Source organism: Pituophis catenifer, unplaced genomic scaffold (assembly GCF_029215685.1).
Source record: "Pituophis catenifer annectens isolate HBS135680 unplaced genomic scaffold, rPitCat1.0.hap2 SCAF_4, whole genome shotgun sequence".
NCBI classification, from domain to species: domain Eukaryota; kingdom Metazoa; phylum Chordata; class Lepidosauria; order Squamata; family Colubridae; genus Pituophis; species Pituophis catenifer.
In genome coordinates, this window is record NW_027256884.1 from 106866633 (window position 1) to 106890898 (window position 24266).

Below are 24266 nucleotides of genomic sequence, written 5' to 3' on the forward strand. Positions count from 1 at the left end.
ATTCAAAAAGAATATAATCACATTACGTGAAGATTCTTTTTCTTTAAACATTGTGAACATTAATTTTTAAAATGTACTACAGTGATGCTGGCATTTCCATATTTGCTTTAGATAGTGAGATGGGAGGGGTGTGTGTGTGTGTGTGTGTGTGTATAATGCTCTCTCTCTCACACACACACATATATATACATACATACACACACACACATATAAAATAAGTAAATAAAAAATAAATAATATTGTGTAGACTATGTAAAAATAATTCTTAGTACTGGAAATGAATTACATTTTACACCTACAGCCACTGTAGAATTTCACAGAAAATTAGGCATACCTTCTGGTAAATTTCTCGTTTTTAAGTCATGCTTATTTTTTGTATAAGATAAAATTATTGGATGAAGCACTGAATCTTCAATTTAACAAATATAATGGGGTTTTAAACATGCTAGATTTCCTTCCATTCATTAAGCATGCAAGAACACAGGAAAGAGAGATTATTTTTTTCCTATTGTATTAATTGGAAAATGTAATTTTAAATCATACGTGCCATGTTTTAAATTCCTCATGTTCCATGATTTTAATTTTTAATACTAAAATCAGGACATTACCAATGGAATTGAGTATTTGTAGTTCTGAACTGAACTGTGGAGTCCTTGGTTCTCTGAGGTTGTACTGATGATATTACCTAATTTGGTAATGAAATATCTGCAAGGAAACAACCAAGCTCAGAGAGTCCCAAGAATCTCACAATCAGGACTTCTGAGGAAACTACAAACCTGGTACTTGCTTATGTTTTTCAAGGCAGTTTGCCAGAATCAAAATAAGTAGCATTCATACATGGAAAAAACAATTGGAATAAAAAATATAGAAGTCATTGACTTTGCCCATCAGGCTCCAATACCAAAGTTCAGGAAAACCTCCAAATATTTGGAAAGGCTTGGGGGCATGAAGGATAAAATTGTTTTAAAAATCTGCTTTTGTAAAAATCTGCTTGCAAAACTTTTGAACCCAACTTCCAAACATACTCGCATACTTACTAGGGTTGTACATTAGATTTGGTCAAAGCTCAGATGACAAGTTGGAATAGGGTAATTTGGAACAGGAGTTCCTTTTGTTACCCAGACAACAGTAAATAGATCTGAATAGACATCTGTTCTGGCCTTACATGAATAGTCTTGATTAGTTTCACCAGACTGCTGATACTTTAGAAAAGCTGATGAGCGGGTATGCCAAAAGGACAAGATGTTTCTATTACTTAGATAAGACATAATGACAGTGTAGGTGATGGAGGGAAGATACTGTAAGTGGGTGATTAAATCACAATGGCCACCTTTGGTTGCTGCAATCACAGAACTGTGGAAGCTGGAAAAATCTTTGGGATTGAAAAGAGCTCTATCATTTGTAGCCTTTTAGTGTCATCCAGTCTTTTTTTCTACATGGTTGTGTGAAAATGCTTTGGGAGCTACTTGACCTCTCCTAAAAACTTAGTTATTTTAAGATAAAGACCAGCGAGCTATACTGTCAAAACTATAAATCACCTCTACTGTATCCAGAAATAAACACCATCATTCCTTATGAACACTTCTTCCTCTGCATAATCTCCCTTAACCCATCTGTTTGAAATCTGGCATGCTTTCTCCCCATCATATGGTCTCCTAGCATAAAAGACTTCATTGCATTCTGTGCACAAATAGTAATGGTCAGATTTTAAAGGAACATGGCTTGAAAGCGCCTTCATCATTTTTAGTAAAATTTGTCATGCATCGTCCCTTTATAAAGATTTAGTTCTCTTGAAAATCGTATTCCTTGCTAGTGAAAAATAAAATATGATATTAAAACATGTTTTCCTGTTAGGCTAATGGAAAATAGTGTTTTTGCAATAAATTTCTTAAGCCAAGTGATATGTGTACCAGGATCAATCCATCCCCTCCCCTCCCCCCTGCCCAAAAAGAGTCCTGGAAACTGAACTTTGAGAATGTCAGAACCTGGTAACATACCTCATGATAACAGAATAAAAGAAATGGAAGGGACCTTGGAGGTCTTCTAGTCCAGGAGTCACCAATCTTTGGGACCTCAGGGACCACTAAATTCATAATTTTAAATCCCGTGGACCACTAATATGATTTTTTTAAAAAGATAAATAGTATTTAATGCAATATAAAAATGCAAATAATTTTTCTGCGGACCACCAAATTTTTCTCATGGACCACTGGTGGTGACCACTGTTCTAGTCCAACCCCCCATTCAGGCAGGAAACTGTACCATTTCAGATAAATCGTTGTACAACCTCTTAAAAATCTCCTGAAGCCCTTAGGTGACAAGTAAACATTCATGCTTGTCAGCCTGTGTGATCCAAAGATGAGCCATAGTCGATCATCAATTATGTCAATCTCCCCCCGCTCCATGGAAACAGAGCATGATGTGGCAAGGAGATTAAACTGCATACAGAAAGAAATAGTTATTCAGTGAAGAACAGCAGTTGCCAGATCCCCAATTCCAGTGATGGGCTCAGACATGCTGAGTGCTTACTGCATGACCAAGACAGAAGAGAAATATTGTTGTCTTGAACATCATAATCCTCCACTCTGCAGTATTTGAGTGAGTTTCTTGGTTTGGGCAACCAATGCCATCTTATTATTTGTACATTTCCCCCCATATATCCTCAGAAATCCCAATGCTAGAGCAATATTTCAAAATTGTCATCTTTTTAGACACTAATTCAATTTTATGCCACAAATGTCCAGTAATAAATTTATCATTTGGGAGATGCTTTTAATTTGTTCTGCTTGGATTTGTTGTCTGATCCCCCCAAAATTTCATTGCAACATGAATTGTCATGTTTCACATTTCATCTGGAGTCTGCAATCCTGCAAATAACAATAACAATAACAATAACAGACATTAGTATAATTCAATTTAATTTGATTCAGAAATTTTTACCTTATCAAGGTATCATCATCCACAATGACTAACCAAGGCATTTTAGCAGGACTATGATTTAAAAATCTTTCCAAAATGGCAAAAGTCTTTCCACAGTGACCTAGAAAGTAACAAAAGAAAAAAAAAAAGGAAACTGGGAAGTAGATATTGAGTAAAACTTTGGATATATATCCAAATAAGGTATGTCCTGTTACAGTATGGATCGATCAGCTTAGTAACAATTAATTAGAACATCTAAACAAAACTAGGAACTGGAAACACAATCTGCTTGGCTGGCTGCCCTTAATATAGCAATTGAAAAAGAGGGTAATCCTTGGCCATCTACTCTGCAGCACAGATCATTCTGCTAACATTCAACCATAAAAATGCTAACTTGGGACAGTGTTTTTGTTTGTTTGATACAATTAGAGTAAAGCTCTTTTCTTTTTAAACAACCAAGCCCAGCGTCCAAACTCTCAAAAATGGGCTGAACATTTAAATCTCATGTCCATGCCTACTATAGCCCTCAGAGACAGAAAAATAAATGAAAAGTAATGTGGAAGCTTCAATATGATTGCCTTTCCTTGCTGTAATTAAGACAAACATCTAGTCTAGGGGAGGGCTCTGCTCCAATATTTGACCATTCCTGCTCAGCCCAATCCCACATGACAGAAGGTAGAGGAACTGAGGCCACCGTTTGCAGGTATCACTTAAGTATCACTTTTCAGGCTGCAACTTGAAGCCATATTAGCAATAAGCATTTCATTGTTACAAACATTCACGTGGAATACTTGCTACAACTCATGGAAGAAATATCATATTAAAACCCACCTCTTTCGGTATTTGGTACTCCTATGTCAACAGTAGGTATTGAACTTTCTGCATAATCACTGTAGTATTCAATAAAAGTGGCTTCTCCTTCCCAGGTTTGTTTCACAATAGGTACTGAATTTAAAAAAAAATGAAGACACAGGCAGGAGAAGCAAAATGACCATTTGGAAATAATAATACTCATTTAGAATACATTGCCACGTCTTCACACCAAGTTCAATTTAGTATATCCTTTTAGATGGTGTCCTAGTCATAGACAGCTTATGTGTTTGCAGTATTTGGGCTAATGAAATAGTTCTTATGCAGCACTGAAATGACATGAATTTGAAGCCGCTATCCTAGTTGGTGGGATATAGCAGCCACAATATATTGACTTGCAAAGTAATCCTGAGATTAGAAATCCTTGTTTGCACAGGACAGTGTGAAATTAATGCTTTAAATGTTCGCATCAAAGGGGAAAAAAAGGATGAAAAGGAAGACATAAACACTATGAAAATGCTGGTGGCTGTAGAAATATCAAAACATGGATGTAGTCGCTCATGAACTGGAAAATTCAACAAGCTCTTATGTCAGGGCAGGGAAGTGAATGCCGCATTTTTGCTTTTCAAAAATTATTTTTAAAAATTCATTGTGTGTTGATCTAGAGAAAGCATATGACACAATGAATAGAACCAAATTATGGAATAGTTTGCATGAATATGGAGCTGAGGTTTGGTTGCTGCGTGTGATGGAAGTAAAGCAGGCGTGAGAATACATGAAGGAAAAGAGAAAGGTTGTGAGGTATGCAAAGAGCGTAAAACTGTGGTTGGATTTCTTCAGAAAGAGGTAAGGGGTTTAAAAAGCAGCAGACTTTGCTATAATTAAAACAAGTGATGAGTGAAATAGTTGGGTACTGAGAAAATAAATTCTCTCATCATCCTAAAAAGACTATCAAAGAATAAAAGTAATGTCTGAAACTCATTTATCATCTGTGTATATCACACTGATAGAACAGTTTACAGAGACAATAGGCTCAATACATCTTTGTTGTGATTTGAAGGAAAAAATGCTGAAGGCAATTTCCTTCAAACAAGGACATCAGATTAATTTACAATACAGCCTACTAAACTAGTCACTGCCTGACATAGAAGAGATGCAAAAAATAAGAGGACAGTTATGATGAAAGGAAAACTCTTCACGCTTCAAAGAGCTGTGATTAGAAGAGAAAAAAGCGATGCTTCATGTGGGCCAAAATCTTCACTTTCAACAAAACTCTGGTTAAAATTACTGTAAATATTTAACATTTAGATAATATGTATATGTTTATAAAACACAATACTGTATGCAATGGTGTCTATGGAGATTCTCAATCACTCATATCATGGTTGTCCCAAAGGTGCTTTTTAAAAAGCAACTGGACTTCATTTGTTTTTTCCTTGAAAACATTTCACTTCTCATTCAAGAAGCTTCTTCAGTTCTGAAGTAAAGAAGCTTCTTGAATAAGAAGTAAAACATTTTCAAGGAAAAAACCAAGAAAATCCAGTTGCCTTTTGAAAAGCACTTTTGGGATTTTATGCAAAGGTTTTATTCACTTCCATATATACATTAAAATATATTTCAACTAAAATAGAGCATCACTGGTTAATAATTTCTCGTATCACCCAACATTAGAGATAGGCTGCTATTGGCTTTCATTAGGATGTCAATAAGAATCACATAATTATTTGAGTGAAATGTAGGTCAATTCATGGCTTTCGTTTTTAGGAATATACTAGATTCTCAGTCTTATGTATCCAAAGCATCTAAGAAAAAAAACAACAACAACTCTCCAATAGATCACTGCCCAGAGTCACGTAATAGCAAGATGGATGGGAATAAATTTAATAAACAAATAAAATAAATCTCATATGTACATATTTAATAAATAAATATTCCATTGATTTGTTAGATTTATATCCCATCTTTTCTTGACAAGCTAAAGGCATAAGATGTTTTGTTTTGAAAACTGTGAATTTGCACCTTCAATGCAAATTTCAATTTCCTTCCTTACCACTTTTCCGACTAATTTTCTCACAAGTGATTTTTATTATATGTGAAAAATTCAAAAAGAGAATATGCTAAACAAAAAGGCTAGCTATACTTTTCAACATGTTATATAAATTAATAAAAACAGCTTCAGAAAAAAAAATGTAAATATACTCTTAATTCCAGAACTTACTTCTGTCTCCATGGAATTTCCTGCATGTTTTTACAGCAATAAAGATATCCGTTTTCTTCACAGGATCACCCTAAAAATAAAATACCATCTCCATATATTTTTCAATTTATATATTTTTCAATTTAGACTGATAATTATGAATTCATTTTTAAGAAAAAAAAACTATCGAAGAACACAATTCCATTCTCCACAAAATATTTAAAATACATTCTATATCTGAAAATGTAAACAATTTAAATAATCAAATGTTTCCTGGCAGCATTTGCCATTTAAACTATACTAGAAAGTCAGATTGCAGCCATGATTAGTGATAAATAAGAAAAAGGTATAGTCTAATTACCGCAGTCAATGAATACTATACTAAGATAAGGTTGGTTGAATCCCATTGATTTTAATGTGAGGGAGTTAAGCAGGTCATATCTCACTAATTTTGACTAGATCACATTTTCTTAGGATTCTGCTAGGACTTTTTTTTTTTCCTTTTTCCTGTAATCAAGTCAAATATTTATAAACATATATAAATACAAACATACACAAACGTATTTTCAATAAGAGCTATATTTTATGGCTATAAATGGTTAATTTCAGGATTCTTTGGATCTAAGCAGCAAATGTTTTTTATAAGGATTCCTGGTAGCTTCCTGGTAGATGGAAATCCAGTTTTTACAAGCATTCGGTCAAATGGTTTTTTTTTCTTCATGCAACATATCAGAAATAATAGCAGATAAGTGTATCAACTCTCTCTCTCTCTCTCTCTCTCTCTCTCTCTCTCTCTCTCTCTCTCTCTCTCTCTCCCTCCCTCCCCCTCTCCCCCCCCTCCCCTCTCTCTGGGTATCAGACATTGGTAAAACTGTAAATGTAGAAAAGTTAGAAACTAACTTGGGGGGAAAAACCCAAAACCATGAATGGAGAAACACCTCAAATAAATAAATAAATAAACCAGTAGTTGCAGAAAATATTGCTAAGATAAAATCAGAAAACCAAATTGGAAGTAGAGTAGAATAAATGTGTATTAACTGAACAATCATATTTTCCTTAATTTTTAATATTAAAGTTAAGAAAATGAATGGACTTTCAATATCAAAAAGCTAACACATTATTTTCAAAGGAATACAGTTAGTCCTCATTTAACAACCCTAATTGGGATCTGTGACTCTGCTGCTAAGCAAAGCGGTTACTAAGGAGGAAATCATGTGATTGTGACTGTGATTTCTGGATGGAAAGAGACAAGACTAGCCAGTTTCACAGGTTTGGCTTTGGTTTGCATCCTAATCATTCCCTCCATTCCCCTTTGGAATGCCTGCTTGTCTTATACACACCAAAAGTCATGTGATTGTATTGTAGCCTGGGGCTGGAACCAAATTCATGCTATGCATACAGTTTACAGTAGTTTCTTGAAGTCGATTCCTCTCTAATCTCTCCTCTATGTGAGAGGAGATGGGTTAAAAAACAGCAAGCAATTTCTGTAGGCAGCCTCTCCTTTGCCTGACCCTTTCTTGCTGTCAACGCAATCACATTGCTCTCAAATGCGTAGAAGAGCAAACAGCTTATTTTCTTGCAATCCCTTTCTCTTCAGTAAATTTGCCCCGCAAAAGGGGGGGGGGGGGAGAGAAAAAAAACAGAGGTCAAACACAAGATAACGCTACGGACAGTAAAGGTGGTTACTGACTGAGAGATGCTGAAAAGATTGTAAATGATCTGTAAAGTTATTTTTTCAGCATAGTTGTAACTTTGAATGATTGCTGAAAGAACGGTCAATAAGCAAAGACTACCTGTATGGCTTTGTTGTAAAAACTCATATGAAAGTTAAGAAGTTTGCAAAATAAGTGAAGAAAGCTCAGACTACCCAATCATTGCAGTTATCTCACACACAAATAAAACAGTGCCCAGAATTTCTCAATCCAACTTCAACAACCTACAGAAAGAGAACTGCCTGATGTACCAGCTGGGTTTAGAAGGGTCAGGAGCCCTTGGGATCATTTTACTAGCATAATGGAAAAGGCAAGGAAATTCTAAAAATGTCTAATTTTGTTTTGACTATGTAGGCCACACATAAGTTGTGGGTATCTCTTAAAAACATCTCATCTGCCTTTTGAAGAATTTGTATGATAACAAAAAATAAGAGAAGGGAATATGGAGGAACTAAGTGATTCAACTTTGGCACGAAGTGCATCGGGAATGATCTATTGTCACTTTCTTTAATTTATATGCAGAATATATCATGAGAAATGCAGGAATAGAAGAAGTAATATTTGGAATTACTGTAAAATTGTTTGGAGCAATAGTTACTTCAGGTATGTTCATGATATATTATGATAGTAGAAGCAGGCTAACTTAAGGAATCTCTTGTTGAAGATGAAGAAAGGGGAAGCGCCTATCTGACTGCTGCTCAATATTAACAAGAACTGAAATTATGTCAGAAATTCTGGGGTCTGATACAGGAGGTAACTATTATTTGGTGAAAGACTATCACAAGCCTATACGACATACCAAAATGCAAACACTTGCCACTGACATCCAAGTTACATGTTGTCAAAGTTGTTGCTATTAGTTATTCTAGATGGCTGCTGGAAAGTCTTAACAAAGAAAATGATTCCTTCGAGTTGTGGCGCTGGAGAAAATTGCAATAATTTGGACTGGAATAAGAACAAATCACTCAGAATTAGATGAAGTGAAACCAGGCTGCTAAAAGCAAGCATTAATAATGCGCCTAACCGTTAAATATTTTTGGACACATAATGCAACAGCAAGAGTCATCGGAAAAGATTCTACTGTTTGGACAAATCAAAAGCACTGGAAAAGAAGCCAACTGACAATAAGGAGGTTACATGACATAAATATGATCTTACAAGAACACAAAGAAGCAGTTACTGACCCTTAGTCCTGTACAGCGATGATCACTGAATCACCAAGAGTCAGAAGCAATTGAAAAACATATTGAAAGAAAAAGAAAAATATCTAAGCTCACTGATGATTACTATAATACCAGCTTTGAACATTCTAAATGTTTTACATAAATGATTTTATAATTCTTTCAGCTATATGACAGCATTCCTATTGCCATATTGCAAATCCCAGTAATATTAGCCCTATGTAGCAAATCACGACAAACAGATTATGGATGAGGGTTAAAGAAAATGTATTGCCTGCCTGTTGTTTCCCAATCCTATGTTTTCCCCTTTTAAAATAGCAATAGCACTTGTACTTATATACCGCTTAATAGTGCTTTACAGCCCTCTCTAGGCGGTTTACAGAGTCAGCATGTTGCCCCCAACAATCTAGGTAAAATCAGCAAAAACCACTCTTTTCTGAATTTGCGAACAAAAAATGTGGTGTTGGAGATGTTAAATCCAAGGCTAGTCAATTTGATGTAGTGGTTAAAATATCAGGCTAGAAACCCAGAAATGGTGAATTCTAGTCCCACATTCGGTAGAAAGCCAGCTGGGTGACCTTGTGAGGGTCACTCTCTCAGCCTTGGGTAGAAGAGAAAACCCTTGCAAGAAAACTGCAAGGACTAGACCAGGCAAATACCAGGAATAAAAAACTGACCTGAATACACCAACAAACAAACCTCTGAGATGGGTGACATCTTGGAACTGCCCCCCCCTCCCTTTTTCAATTTCAACTTGAAGAACCAGTTTCTACTCTGCAATGTCCCTTTTCTTCTTTCTCCATGCAAAACAGGAGTAGATGACATTGTAGGTAAGCACAAATAGGATCTGGCTCTAAGTTTGCTTTATTTATTTAACTCAAAATGCTAGGATTATAAAAGACATACCAGAGTTCTTCTTAATACAGAAGACAAATTTGCAGTCACAGTATTAACAAACAGTGCAGATTTTTCTCCTTCTTTGCATGAAATGGCATTTAGATATAGTGAATCAAGGAGACCTTTCAAATGTCTTGAGGGAAAAAAACCCAATCTATTTGTATATGGGAAGAAAAGTACCGAGAATCTAAGAAAACAAATTCTGCAGTTTTCTAGCCTATTTGAGAAAATGACTCCCCTTAAAAGCAAATGTCAACTTTGGAATGGATTTGGAAAATAAATCAGATAGATTTCCTTGCACAATTACAAGGGAAATCAAGAAATGATGATGAAACTGACTATAAAAAACAGATTGGTAATGTTTCCCACTCCAATTTTAATTATGTTTTCTGAAAAGTTACCTTTGTTATCAGGCATTTTCTTTGTACCGAAGCAAATAATTGAGAGAGAGGGAGAGAGAAAGACAAAGACAGAGATAGATAGAGAGGTATATGCTGAAAAGGCAATGAAAAGCATCCACTTTACTAGCTTCAGGCATGAGCAAAAGGAAGTGGTAACATTACCTATTTTGTTAAGCCACAATTGCTGCGTGGATAGAAGTTGCAAGTTGCATGCTAAAAACAGATTCATCCCGAAGTGCGGAAGTCTATGGAAATGTCCCTTTTACTGTCTATAAAAGTAAGATTCCTTTACTTTTACAGCAGAAGATTAAAAAGTCCTTTATTTGCATCTAACCAGTGACAAAATTCAGTATAAACTTTTTCTTCATTTCTTTTTCCTTCAATTTTATCAAATTGTTTATGCCTGCAAACTTCCCCATTTGGAAAGTTCTAACAAGATACATATGGGATAGAATAGAATACTTTCTCTATATTCTCTATCAGGAGAAGCAATCAGGAAGTACTTACACATTGTGGGAAGAAATTCGTGAATGTAGTGGCACAGGTAACACCATTAGGAGAGTTGAAGTCTTCTGTACAGAATTCAGGCACCGGTGTGAGTTGTGGTCCATTCCCTTTCTCCCAGATATATAATGCAATCTTTCAAAATGTAATCACATATTTATGTAGATATGCATTATCTATATACATTATCAGAGAGAGAATTACACTTAAAATTATTTATCAACTTTCAAAGAAATGTTATATAAACCCTTGGTGTTCCCTAGAGATTTTCTAAGAAACCTAAAAAAATGCAAAGCAGAAAAAGATGACACTTTCTTCTCAATTAAAATAAAAATCAACCAAAGGAAAATGATACGTTTCCATTACAAAGATGAAAAGTTCCAGCACATAATCCTGCAGACAACTCCTGGCATCTCTAATAAGGCCTGGAAATACCATGCTATGATTGACGAGCCATTCTAGTGGCTCTAGAACATCATTTTCCAAACTTGGCAACATGGTGGCTGGGGAATTATGGGAGTTGAATGCCACACAACTTAAAAATTACCAAGTTTGAAAAACACTGCTTTAGACACTGCAATATGATAGATAGAGCAATGGTCTGAACTACAATAAGGCAACTTCTTATGTTCCTCACAAGAAACATCAGCAAGGAATGTCTAAGAAAAAATGCAGATGGGAATATAAATTTTATAATCTTCTCAGATTCAATTTGGAATTAGAAGAAACAATGTATGACATGTTCCTTAGATGTTGCTTTTGAGCATGCCCAGAAACAATATTTTCTTTGGACCTCTTTCTCTGACACAAGTCACAATTGTTTGTTTCTCTGAGATATGGAAAGGGAAAACTAGGATGGTTGAGGAGGGCCAAGCTTAGAGTAAGGACAAATCAAGAAGACTGAGCACATAATGCTTTGCCTGCCCTATGAAACATCATTCCCACACAGAGGTCAGACTGGTCCCCACCTTGCTGACCTTCCAGAAATATATACAATATATATAATCTAAAATAGTTACATTGTACATGAATTAACTGTGGTCTCGGTTGACTATATAGTATGGTTTTATTTGTTGCAATGTTTGCGTGCTTTCTTTCTTTCTTTTTTTTCCTGGTTTCCAGCTATTGTTTGGTTTTAATCTTGAAGGCCACCGAGAGTCACATATGTAAGATGAATGGAGAAAGAAAGAAAGAAAGAAAGAAAGAAAGAAAGAAAGAAAGAAAGAAAGAAAGAAAGAAAGAAAGAAAGAAAGAAAGATTTTTCAAACTAGGGAGTCTGTATCTCATAGTCCTTTATTTGCAAATTTGCCCTTTTACTAATTTTATCACACGTATTACTAAATTACCTCATAAAACAGCACATACGCTTGGTGAATATTGTTTATTCCCAAGTGGAGAAGACGACAACACAAATTAAAAATAAGTTTAGTCAGGACTGACAAGAACAGATGGCAGGGAGGATTACAAAGGGCAGAGTTGTGTTTGCTTCTCTGTAGCTACTTTTAACATTCAGATACATTTGGCAAACAATCAAATAATAAAAGTAAAAGACTTATTTTAAAACCATGTTTATACCGAAAGTGGAATGATTGAGTATTTCTTAATGTAATATAAAACATGTAGCATTTTAGAAAATAATTAATGATTCAAATGCAACTTGACATTGGTGAAGAATTGGATTAGGGTATAATGCAGTAGGAGCCTGCCATTTCAGATTATTTTCAGAAACTTTTTTTTTTAAGACACTTTGAAAAGAATAATTTTAAAGATATCCATAATACCGTCAGCATGTGCCAGGAAAAAAATGGATTATAATTAAAATACATTAAAATAATTATATTCTATCCAAGGCCATAGAGCACTGAACATAAATGAGGAAATCAAGAAAAATATGACTTGAGGCATCAAATACTTTTCAATGCTTTGTATTGAGGCAGAATGAATCACAATTCTTTTTACTTTAATAACACTATTATTACCATAAAGTGCCACAATAAAAGGAAGAATAGTTAGTAATGTTTGAACATATATCTCATGAATAAATTCATCTTGGTTTCTGGAAAAAAAAAGAATTTTCAATGGCTCTCACAAACTTCTACAATCTCTACATTGTTAAAGAAATAAAACAGAATGTATAAGAAAAAGAAAGATCTAAATGCTTGGTAGGGTGTTTTTCAGAAATATTCCTTATTTACAAAGATTGCCTCCTTCCCTTCAGGATGGAATTCTCACTGCATAAGAGGCAGTTGTAGAGACTGCTGGCATTGGAATTACCATTACTGAACATTTCTATGCTGAAGTGGATGAGGTTGAATTTTTGAGGAAATTTCTGAGGGAAATCAAAGAATCATAAAATGACAGGGTTCTTGAGGCTATGATAGTCACTTTGCTCAACAGAAGAATCAAATCTAAATCATTCATATCATAGGGCTACCTACTCTCTGCCTGAAAATTTGTAGTTATATAAAGACTACCATCTCTCTGGAAATTAATTCACTATAGATTTAATGTCAATTTTTGCCTAGTATTCAGGTGAAATCTCCCTTCGTATAATTTAAATCCATTATTCCTTATCCTGTTATCGGAAATGAAGGAGAACAGATCTTGGCTTTCTTCTAGGTCACATTCCTTCAAATATTTGAAGATTTTATATAATCCTCCTGTGTTTTAATAAAAAGTCTGACCATGCCTAATTTCTTCAATCATTCTACATAGAACACAGATCATCCTTGTTGTCCTTCGCTGAACTTATTTCAGTTTGTCTGAATCTTCTTAAACTATGATGTATATAACTGTGAACAAAGTAGGGTTTGGCAAATGCAAAAGATAATGAAATTATTGTTTTTTTGATTAGGAAATTATACTGGTTCAATATGTCTAAAATTGCAGTTTTTGTAGCAAATCATTACTCTTGGAATCCAATTTCTGACCCTGGTGTCTACTTAGTAAATTTCCATGTATCCAGAACATCCTTAGCTGGTTTGTTATTTGGAATTTCACAGGGTTTTTTCAAATATTTTGCTGAAATCAAGGTAGTTATCTTTATGTCCAGTATTCCTGCTATTTCCATTTGTCAGGTACAAACAACCAGACTCACGTGTGCAGAGTCTGAGCTAACTACTTTTTATATTCTGCCTATACTACAGAAATCTTCCCAGTCTGACAGCCTGCTCCTAGGAACAATTAGATAGGCTCCAAGGAACATGGCGGGGGAGGGGGGGAGGCCTTAGCCCTTTTGTTGTTGCACAGTGACTCCAGGCTAGCTCCACATTTGATCCCTCCCTACTGCCAGGGTAGATGTCAAATCAAGAAAACTATATTTTATCTCTTACACTACTCTTAGAAGAAAAATATAGAAAGAAAAGCTGGGAATTTCCTGAAATAACTATGCTTGGCAGAGTTTGCCTCACAATTATATGTCAGTAATTAATTTTTCTTGGCATCACCACTTGAAACCTGTTTGAAAGATCTAAGTGCTTGTGGAAAGTTTAATCCATATTGTCTTTTTGCTTGGGCAGGTAATAGCAGACCTAAACAACAATGCAATTTTTATACATTCTTTTACTTGTTTTAATTAGATATTCTTGACAGCTTCATTTCCTTGAATTTCTGAGCAGGTGTGAATACTTTTAATATTTAGTTCATTTCCTCCTCCTCCCTTTCATTTGCTTCTGTTCCTTTTGAACAAATTATATCCTTCAGCTGCTGAAGTATAATCCTCAGAGACATCCCACTGGGTCTTTCATACTTCTACTAAATCATCCAGTACTAACATTTCAAACCCATCTTTTTTATTACTTATATGTTGAAAACAATAGACAATGAAGATAATGAATTTTATATGTTTTTTTAATTTTAAGGTTGAGCTCTTTAACAGGGCCCCCATTACATCAACACTCCCATTTCCTTCTGCACTGCACAAATTGCTTAGGATTCCATCTAAAGCCTTCCTGTTGAAGCTCATCATGGCTTGAGCAAATGCAGTTTTATTAGACTTTTATCATCTTATGCCACATTCAAAGGGCAAAATATGTTTATTACATGCATGAGCAGCCATTCAATCCTGGGAAAAGGTGCAACTGCTTATGGTGTTCCTGATAGGAGCAACATGTACTGTATATCCGTTTATATACAAAATCATTCTTTGCTCTTCAAATCTATAATTTCTGCAGAATCCTAGTCCTTAAAAACTATATCTCCTATATCTAAACCAATTCATAAATTGTTCATCAACAGCATTCTTCTTTTTTTCCCCATCCTTTTTGTGTGAACTTGAAAGAAGGATGGGAATACCTTAGGCTCCTGGTTCTTGATCTTTCTTCCTCATTAGATATTTTAGATACTCCTGGCAATATCATTTGTCCCCACATGGATAAGCAGGGAGAGATAATTGAAAGTTGTTCTGTCCCATCAATAATCTGTGCTCCTAGCAGACAGCACACTTCATGAGTCCACGGATCTTGTTAGTTTCTCACCTGCAGCAGTGAGTTGTCAATTATAGTCATTCATTTGTCTTCTTGCAGATGATATGACATGGTTTCACCTTTGAAAAACTCATGAATAAAGCAGTATGTCGATAAGAGTCACTGAATGGCATCCTGCAGAGGACAGACTATGAATACACAGTATTCATAATCCCTGTACTTGCTACTTGCAATTATTCTTAGCTAATGTATTTTTAATACAAAATTCTATAAAGAGGGGTTGTAAACCTCACCTACTTTTAGACTTGCTTTTGCCTCTAGCACTGATCAATAAACCAATTTATGCTACAGCAAAGATGTGTGGATCTCCACATTAAAAAAAAAATCAGCTATTATCCTGCACTAATGTGATTTTTGGCTACATAGGATTGCTATCAGAGATGAGATTATTGATACTTTGTTATCTGAATTTTATTATTGTATATAATGAACAAAAATACTAATATAACTTCTTTGTATTGTTTGGAACCTGATTATATGAAGTAAATCATGTTCAAGTGAATCAGAAAGGGCTTACCTCATGTTTTAAATCTATTGTAAAATCTGACTTTAAAGGTTCATTCTTCAATCTCCTTGCAAGCCTAAGCAATAAGAATAATAAAAACAAAATACTGATATATGGAAAAACATCGATCTTTTTAAATGAAGTTACCAACCATTACATAGTAATTCTGTAACCCTACCTTAGATGATGACATATAGTGTATAATTTCCAAATTTAAAACTGATGAAATATCAATGACTATTTGATAGAATCTGGCCATGGTTATAAAAACGATATGTGATTCATGAAACAGAATACAATGCTTAGAATATAGATAATGCCTACGCTGTTCCAATAATAGTGGAGAACTTCTATTTCTTTGCCCTCATGTCAATCAAAGTAGCTACCAAGATGAACCTTCCTTGGAGGTCAAAACCAGACCCTGCATGGCACTTTGAAGATATAGTCAGCTATATCTCTTTAAACTTGGTATACTACTTTGTTTAGTTGTTGGGTGCAACTATTTTCAACTTTAATATATGGGCAGTACAGCTGATCAAGACAGCCAGTTTGTTGTAGTGGTTATAAGATCAGGCTACAAGCCAGGAGCCTCTGAGTTCTAGTCTTGCCTAGGCACAAAGCCAGCTAGGTGACCTTGGACCAGTCACTCTCTCTCAGCCCTAGCAAAGAGGCAATGGCAAATTATCTTTCTTTGCCAAGAAAACAGCAGGGACTGGTGTAGGCAGTTGCCAAGTGTCAACACTGACTCGAAGGCAGTGTTCTCTCTCTCTCTCTCTCTCTCTTTCTCTCTCTCTCTCTCTCTCTCTCTCTCTCTCTCTCTCTCTCTCTCACACACACACACACACACACACACACACATTAAAAAATTGCATATTATACGATGGGTGAGATAGTTTGTCTTTCTGAAAAGCAGTGTTGTCAACTAACTTGAAAAATGTGTTTAAGCAGGGAACGTCCGGTTGACGTTGCGGCAAGACAGTCGGGGAAATAGTGGGCTCTGATGAGTCCCGCGAAAACCCCGGCTGCCGAACCGCCGCCGATGGGTCTGCGGACCAAACCTGTCCTGTAGGGCAGGGGAAGAAGAGGGGCGCCTCGGAAGACCGAGAGGAACAGGCAAGTTCTTCGGAGGTCAGAGGAAACCCTCTGTGAGGCGGCAGCGGGGGGCGGCAGACATGGCGGCTGCCACGAAGCTGTGACAACTGGGCAAGGAAAGTGCTGGAGGAAAGCGAAGTAAAACGGAGGCTTTTGAAGCTGGATGAGTGACAACAGTCCAGGCTTGCAACAAGGTTTGGAGCTACATTAGTAACTAGAAGACCCCTAGCCTAAAACAGCAGCTAAGTAACAAAGGGGCTTTGGAATGTTTTTTTAAATTGTAACTTTAAAGAACAAAGACCCGAGAAACAACTAATTTTGGAACAAGAACTAAGAGACTTAATTTAGAGATATGGTAAAAGGACTAAACACTTTAAAAATCTGAATTGGACTAAGGAAAAAAAAAAGAAGATTTGATACTTTTTTAACTAAAAGAAGAAAATAAAGTGGATGGTTATATAATAAGAAATAAAATGGAGTCTTGCATGACTAATGGGAAATGTGGATTATAGAGAGACACCATCTGGCATAAAGAGGAACTTTGTAACCTCCCTTTGTTATGAGAACTTTGAGCTCTACCAAAAAAAAAAAAAAAAATTGCTGAACTTTGGAGGAGGATTTTTCTTTCCTGACTGCAAACAGCTGGACTTTGGTGAAGAAGAGGAATTTACAATGGAACTCCTACAGTTGAACAAATAATAATTTGAATGTTAGTGCAGGAATAGAAGAAGGATTAAGCGCAGCCTTAAAAGAAAGAGATTTGATACACTATATCTGGAATAAAATATGAAAAGAGATTTAATTGGATTTATGGAGAATAAAATTAAAAACTTGGAAAATGGAAGGAAATTTATGTTTGCAGACGAGGAAATGAAGATAATGTGATTAAAAATAAAATAAAGTAAAGATGATTGTAATAAATTAAAGGGGGGTTTGGAGGTTTCTATAGAAATTAAAAATGTTAAATGAAACTAATTAATACATGTAAAATTATGTTTAATGCAAGAACTATGTTTTAATGGTAACATGTTAAGGTAAAGAATAAGGGTGAATATGATTCATTGAAAATGTTAAAAGGAATTTAAAAATATACTTAAAAATATGTTTTAAGCAAGAACCATATCTCAAGGTTAAAATGTTATGAATGCTATGAAAAAGGATAAAGAAAAATATGATTAAATGAAAAGCAATGCATAGATGGAGGGAAACAACAAAGAAAGGTTTAAGTAGAGATTGTTAAACCAACTATGAACATGCTTTATTTCACAGCCAAAAAGCTATAATATGCTGTATTGAACAGTCAAACAAATGGTCATGCTGGGTATCAGCCAAAACGAAACTTAATATGCCATGTAACGGCCAAAAAACAAAAATAGAGATGTTGTGTTCAACAGCCAAACAAACCTGAAGATGCCGTGTAACGGCCAAAAAACAAAATTAATATGATGTGTTTAACAGCCAAACAAAAGTCATGCTGGGCAATGGCCAAAAAATAAAAATATGCTATATTCAACATCCAAAACAAAGGTTTACGCTGTGATTAACAGTCAAGAAATAGAAATGATTGGTTTAACATCAAAGATAATAAAAAGAGATGGGATAACTAAAATGAGGAGGTGTATGTTGAGAGTGATAGTTAAGATAAAATGCATGTTAGGTTTAATAATAATTAAATAGTTAATGAATGTTTAATTTGTCTAATATAATTGTAAAACTTATATTGTTAAAATATCCATCTAAGCAAATGAAAGAGAAAAATGAATTGATAACTGATTAGGATTTAAGAAACGTTTTTTTTTGAAATAATGGCATAGTTATATAGATAGATATGAGGGAAATATTTGTTTAAAATATTGAGTTGTGTTAATTGAAAATAAGATTTGTTAATGATTTGTTTTAATTTGTGACCGGAGCAAAAGTTTTGAAAAGATGTGGGGTTTTTTGTTTAAAAAAAAAAAAAAAAAAAATCATCCAAAAAAGAAAGAAAGAAAAGAAAAATGTGTTTAAGCAATAAGAAATTCAGGACCTAAGATTCTTAGTTGTTAATAATATTCCTTTTTTAGGTAGGCAGGGAATATTCAAAACCTCAGGTAAATACTTTTGCTGTAAATCAGCCTTTCCAACCTGGCACTATTTCATTCTTGGACTCCAACTCCTAGAATTCCCATTTCATCATACCCACTAAGAGTTGCAGTCCCAACATAGCCGAAGATAATCTGCAAGCAGTTTATCCAGAAAAACAGATGAGAACAATCTTTTCAAATAATCTCAAGTGCCAAAGCACCAGAGTTGGAGAATATGAAACACACTTTATTAAAAAGCTCAATTTTGTGTATTTCACTGCAAATATTTAATCTTTCAAACCTGTGAGGCAGGCAAATGTGAACCACCTGGACTTCTGGAAAGACTGTTATTGCTAAGTAGCGTGTAACTGAATCTTGAAAACCTGTCTAAGCAATTGTCCTGCTTAGTTTATGTCTAACATAATTAAAGCAGGGTTGCTCCTTCTCATATTCCCCAAATCCCTGGCCTGGAGTGTCTCTTTTGCAACAGTTCTTTTTCCTCCTGTTATTAAAATAGTAATATATTAACTAAAATTGGTAATATGAAATTTAATATGAATATTTATATATTTCATTTTATAGAATTTATATTTTATATAAAATTATATATCTATTAGTTTAATCTGTGATATGCATTCTTCTCTGATATGCATTCTTCGAGAATATTTTTTCTCTTTTAGCTTTGTACTTTTTATAGTTTTAAAGTTTTTTAATAATAATAACGATGCATATATTGTGTTATAACTCTGTTTACTACCCAGAATTACTTGTTTGTGAGATATGGGCAGTTATATAAATTTGAATAAATACATTCTACTCTATAGGTTTTATTTATCTGTGATCATTTCTTATTACAGTGTTTGATTTAATTCTTCACTTCCATTGCTTTGCATTTTATTATGTATCAGATTATTTGAATCATCTTCCATCCTGGATTTTGTACCGAAACAGCCCTGGTGTAAGCAGGTTATCAATCCAGGTATAATCCTGCGATTTGATAAGGAGATGCCTCTGGTTGCCTGACAGAATGCCTCTATTGGAGATAGACTGTAACATGAGTATAGCAATCTTGCTATGTTGATTTATAGTTGGGCATCAGAGGAACATTGCTATAGAAATTCTGAATTTGACTTCAACCTGTGCTATTATATTGTAAAGTCCAATAATGTCTATTTTTCTGTTTTTCAACATTTACATGCTGTGATCCTGTCAATATTGTGGTAACATCAGTCTCTAATTCTCTTTGGACCATTTTCTAAAGCTGAGTTGAAGTGTAGCCATCTTTCACTGATTCACATAAAACTACACTGGTATGAAATGTTCTGTTTCCGCTGCCTAATCTTAACTTGCCTCTATTGATTTTGTTCTGAGTCATGCCGAATAGTTTTCTCCTCATTAGGCATGGGCAATGTATAATAGTAACCTAAATAATTTCCTGATTGTTTCAGCTTTGCTGCCTTCTCTTTCTCTTTAGCACATCACCAGCCAATAGGAAAGACATCTACCAAACCATGATACTGTAGCAGGGAAGAGGAAGGTCTGACTGTATGATCCCACCCATCATCTCTGGGTTCCATCCTATGTCTAATGTTCCATTTTATTGTAACCCAAGTTAAATGAAATTAAAAACAAACAATGGGTCATTCATGAAGAGGTAGCCTTATTGCTTTTTCCTTCACTTTTTTATATGAAGAACAAAGGCTAAGCTGCATTTTCCGGTTTTCTTTTCAGGATCCAATGGAGCAAGTTATTGATCCTATCATTTCACTTTTATGCTCTTTCAGCTTTCTGCTAAATTAGGCCAGAGGGTCAAAGCACTGACAGTTCTGCTGCACAAGTCGTGTAACACCTATTACACAATTTTACTAGTTCACTGTTTAAATTTATTAGTTGCTGATCACTTACACACACACACACACACACACACACACACACACACACACACACACACACACAAATATATAGCATCACATGTTTGTGGAATAGTCACTTTTACGGTACATGAAACTGGATTTTAAATGTTTTAAATGAGATAAAAGCTGGTAAGTAATTAGAGATTCTCAGTACATTTTATATGCATACACACCAAGATGGAGACTTTTAATGTTTAACAGCATTACTTCTCCAAAGTATTTTAAAAACACCAACTATTCAGTAAAACAATTTATAATAAATTACATCATTCAATCTTACTTTTTTACAAGTGGAATACTAAGTGCCCAGCCAGCAGCAAAATCTGGAAATTTGAAAACTGTAGGGTTTTCTGCAAAGGCATAATGGTGGATAATTGTAGATTCATCATCATGTAATGCTTTGCCTAAAAAAAATTCCTGTGGGAGAACAGAAATATTATTGAATGTGCTTAATGAATTTAACTTCACTAAGATCCTGAAGATCTATTACATGGTCCACAGAACCTTATAAGACTATTTTTCTCTTATTCGAGTGCACGAACACACAGAGAGTAAAGGCATCCTTAATTGTATAATAAATCATACTAATGCTTCATCTATCAAACTTAAAATGTAAACCAATTGTGAAGGTTTGGAAACTTGTGACCTTCGAGATATGGAGGAACCACAGTTCACTGCATCTTTCACCATTCGTTATGTTGATTGGAGGTTCTATTAGTGGTGGCATTTCAGCAAAATTAAAGTCTAGGTTTGCACAGGCAAAATTGGCTGGCAGACAAAACTAACTTTTAACCAAGAAATAAGAGATAACAAATAAGTCTTTGCTTACTTGATATATTCATACATCATATCAAATCTATTTTTTAAAAGTATGTTTTGATGAACAAGTGACATGGACTTGTTTGTGCAAAAACAGATGGTTCCAACATTATTCTAAACCTAAAACAAAGGATAAGCTTAACAGCTTATATGTGAGTCAGACCATGCTGCAAGAGTAGGTGAAAAAACAGTATATGCTAACTACTATCTAATTTACAGAAAACTAGTCAAACATTTTTTTAACAAAACAAAGCCTCCCACCCCACCAAACCACCCCAAAAATCCCTGCTTTGGGATAGGAGAAAAACAGGAACAAAAAACCCCCCAGGTAAGAATAAAAATCTGTTAAAAGTTTTTCCTCAATCAATTGCTGAATTTCTCAAGAGAGTACTTTTCTCTTTCTTTAAATATGTCCTCTGAATGCTTATTACATTATCCCCCTTGCCCCAAGAAAAACTAATTTCACTCAACTTCTTTATGAGGACAGAAAATCTCAACTTATAGTAACAGACACAAATTCTATTGTGTGCTTCTTCCACTTGAACTGGTTTTAGGGCTCACTTGTTCTAAATCACAGGTGTCAAACTTGCAGTGTCACGCTGCCATCACTTGACATTTCATGACATTTTTCCCTTTGCGGAGCTGGGGTGGGCATGGCCTACATGTGATGCATCCAGCCCGTGGGCTGCCAGTTTGACACCCCTGTTCTAAATGAAATATGTTTACTATGCTATGCATATTCCTAGCCTTCAGCTATTTGCAAACTAAGTAACACTATATGAATAAGTGTGAACTAGACTGCTAATTAATAGGTGTTAACTTTATGGTAGAATATTTCCATGACCAAGTATAATTTTAGCCACAGATAAGAAACCACTCAGAAGTAATACTTTCACACATGTATGCAAGATTTCCCAACATCTCAGTTTCTTATTAATAGTAAATGAACTAAGGTGAGAACCTGAACTAGTGTTCTTACAATTATTCCTATCAATATGTTGTTGATATATTTAAATATATAATAATTATTATTTTAGAATGTCTTGTACTATTTTTTACTAGTAGATGTAAAATAACTTGTAACTTTCTATATTTCAGCTCTTTGTAAATACTTCTTTAAAAAAATCTATGCAATAATGGTTTTGATCTTTTATACTGAATAGATCTTGATAATTGTAAGTTTCTATATTTCAGCTCTTTGTAAATACTTCTTTAAAAAAAATCTATGCAATAATGGTTTTGATCTTTTATACTGAATAGATCTTGATAATTGTAAGTTTCTATATTTCAGCTCTTTGTAAATACTTCTTTAAAAAAAATCTATGCAATAATGGTTTTGATCTTTTATACTGAATAGATCTTGATAATTGAGATTTTATTCTTATAATGTTGATATAAAACTGTAATTGTAATATAATGCAACTGTCAGTATATAATTTATTATCATTAATTACACTGGTCTAGGTTTTAGGCATGATGCATGTTAAATAAGAAGAAAACTGTTCTTTCTCATCTATTATAGTCATAGGTTTATCAAAATGCAAATTAATTCAGTTTTTGATTCTTTTTCACAGTTTGTAGTACATTTTGGAGTCAAACAATAAGAAATCATTTTTTAAAATATCACCTTAGCTTTGTCATATCTACTAAGTGTTTTCAGTAGTTTTACAATCTGTATTCTTGTATCTTCTTCACAGAAAAAAATCCATGAGGAGTTTTTGCTGTAGGAAACAGAAAACCTGAAAGAAAAAAAAAGTTTCATTTATTGTAAACATGATTTAGAAAGAATTCTGTGATTCAAGTATTTTTGCAGATATTAGGAAATATTTATAATCTTGCTCTATCTCTATTGTGGACATTATATTATTTATTAAAAACCAAATCAATATTGAGTCTTGGTGATTTAAAAAACAGTAAAAAAAGGACTACCACTGTCTCAACGTTAAAATATCTATGGTAAAAAAGTAAAGATAAAGGTTCCCCTCGCACATATGTGCTAGTCGTTCCCGACTCTAGGGGGCAGTGCTCATCTCCATTTCAAAGCTGAAGAGCCAGCATTGTCCGAAGATGTCTCCGTGGTCATGTGGCCGGCATGACTAAATGCCAAAGGTGCACAGAATGCTGTTACTTTCCCACCAAAAGTGATCCCTATTTTTCTACATGTATTTTTTACGTGCTTTTGAACTGCTAAGTTAGCAGAAGCTGGGACAAGTAACGGGAGCTCACCCTGTTATGCGGCCCTAGGGATTCGAATCGCTGAACTGCCGACCTTTCGACCGACAAGCTCAGCGTCAATCAAACTTACAGAAATGCAAGGACAAAATATAAAAGTGACACTGAGAAATACATAAAATTAGTCATCAAAGTCAAATGAAATAATAGTAACAAATCAATATAAACAATTCAAAGTGAAATAGAGTAAAATGGCAATAATGAAGCATTCATCAAATGCGCTTCAGAAAAGTTCATTTCAGTAGCTTTAGGGATGTTAAAAAGATGACTGCTTTGTCTGAACTACACTTGGACATATAAGCCCACTGTAAAAAAATATATATATCTACTGCTGATGCTATTTTCACCCATTTTACAGCAAATTATATTGATTATTTGACATATGTATCTGAACAGCTCACAATGCCATTTCCCACACATGCATTGTGTTGCTGACCGTTGTCCAAGTGACCGATTATTTCCTTGTAAATAAGTAGAGATGTTAAAAGTTATATAAGGCAGCCAGTCAGTTTCCATGGAATCAACTCTTCAACATTT

General features: G+C 34.6%; 1 protein-coding gene across 1 annotated transcript in view; it reads right to left on the reverse strand.

Moving 5' to 3' along the window:
* Nucleotides 1–24266, reverse strand: part of B3GLCT (beta 3-glucosyltransferase) — a 63893-nt gene that overhangs the window by 9456 nt on the left and 30171 nt on the right. Inside the window, exons 6-12 of the mRNA XM_070943862.1 lie at nucleotides 23125–23236; nucleotides 20959–21095; nucleotides 15623–15686; nucleotides 10625–10756; nucleotides 5948–6017; nucleotides 3751–3864; nucleotides 2941–3040 (exon numbers count right to left, since the gene is read on the reverse strand). Coding sequence (XP_070799963.1) covers nucleotides 2941–3040; nucleotides 3751–3864; nucleotides 5948–6017; nucleotides 10625–10756; nucleotides 15623–15686; nucleotides 20959–21095; nucleotides 23125–23236 — 729 coding nt within the window. The remainder of the gene's footprint in view (nucleotides 1–2940; nucleotides 3041–3750; nucleotides 3865–5947; nucleotides 6018–10624; nucleotides 10757–15622; nucleotides 15687–20958; nucleotides 21096–23124; nucleotides 23237–24266) is intronic.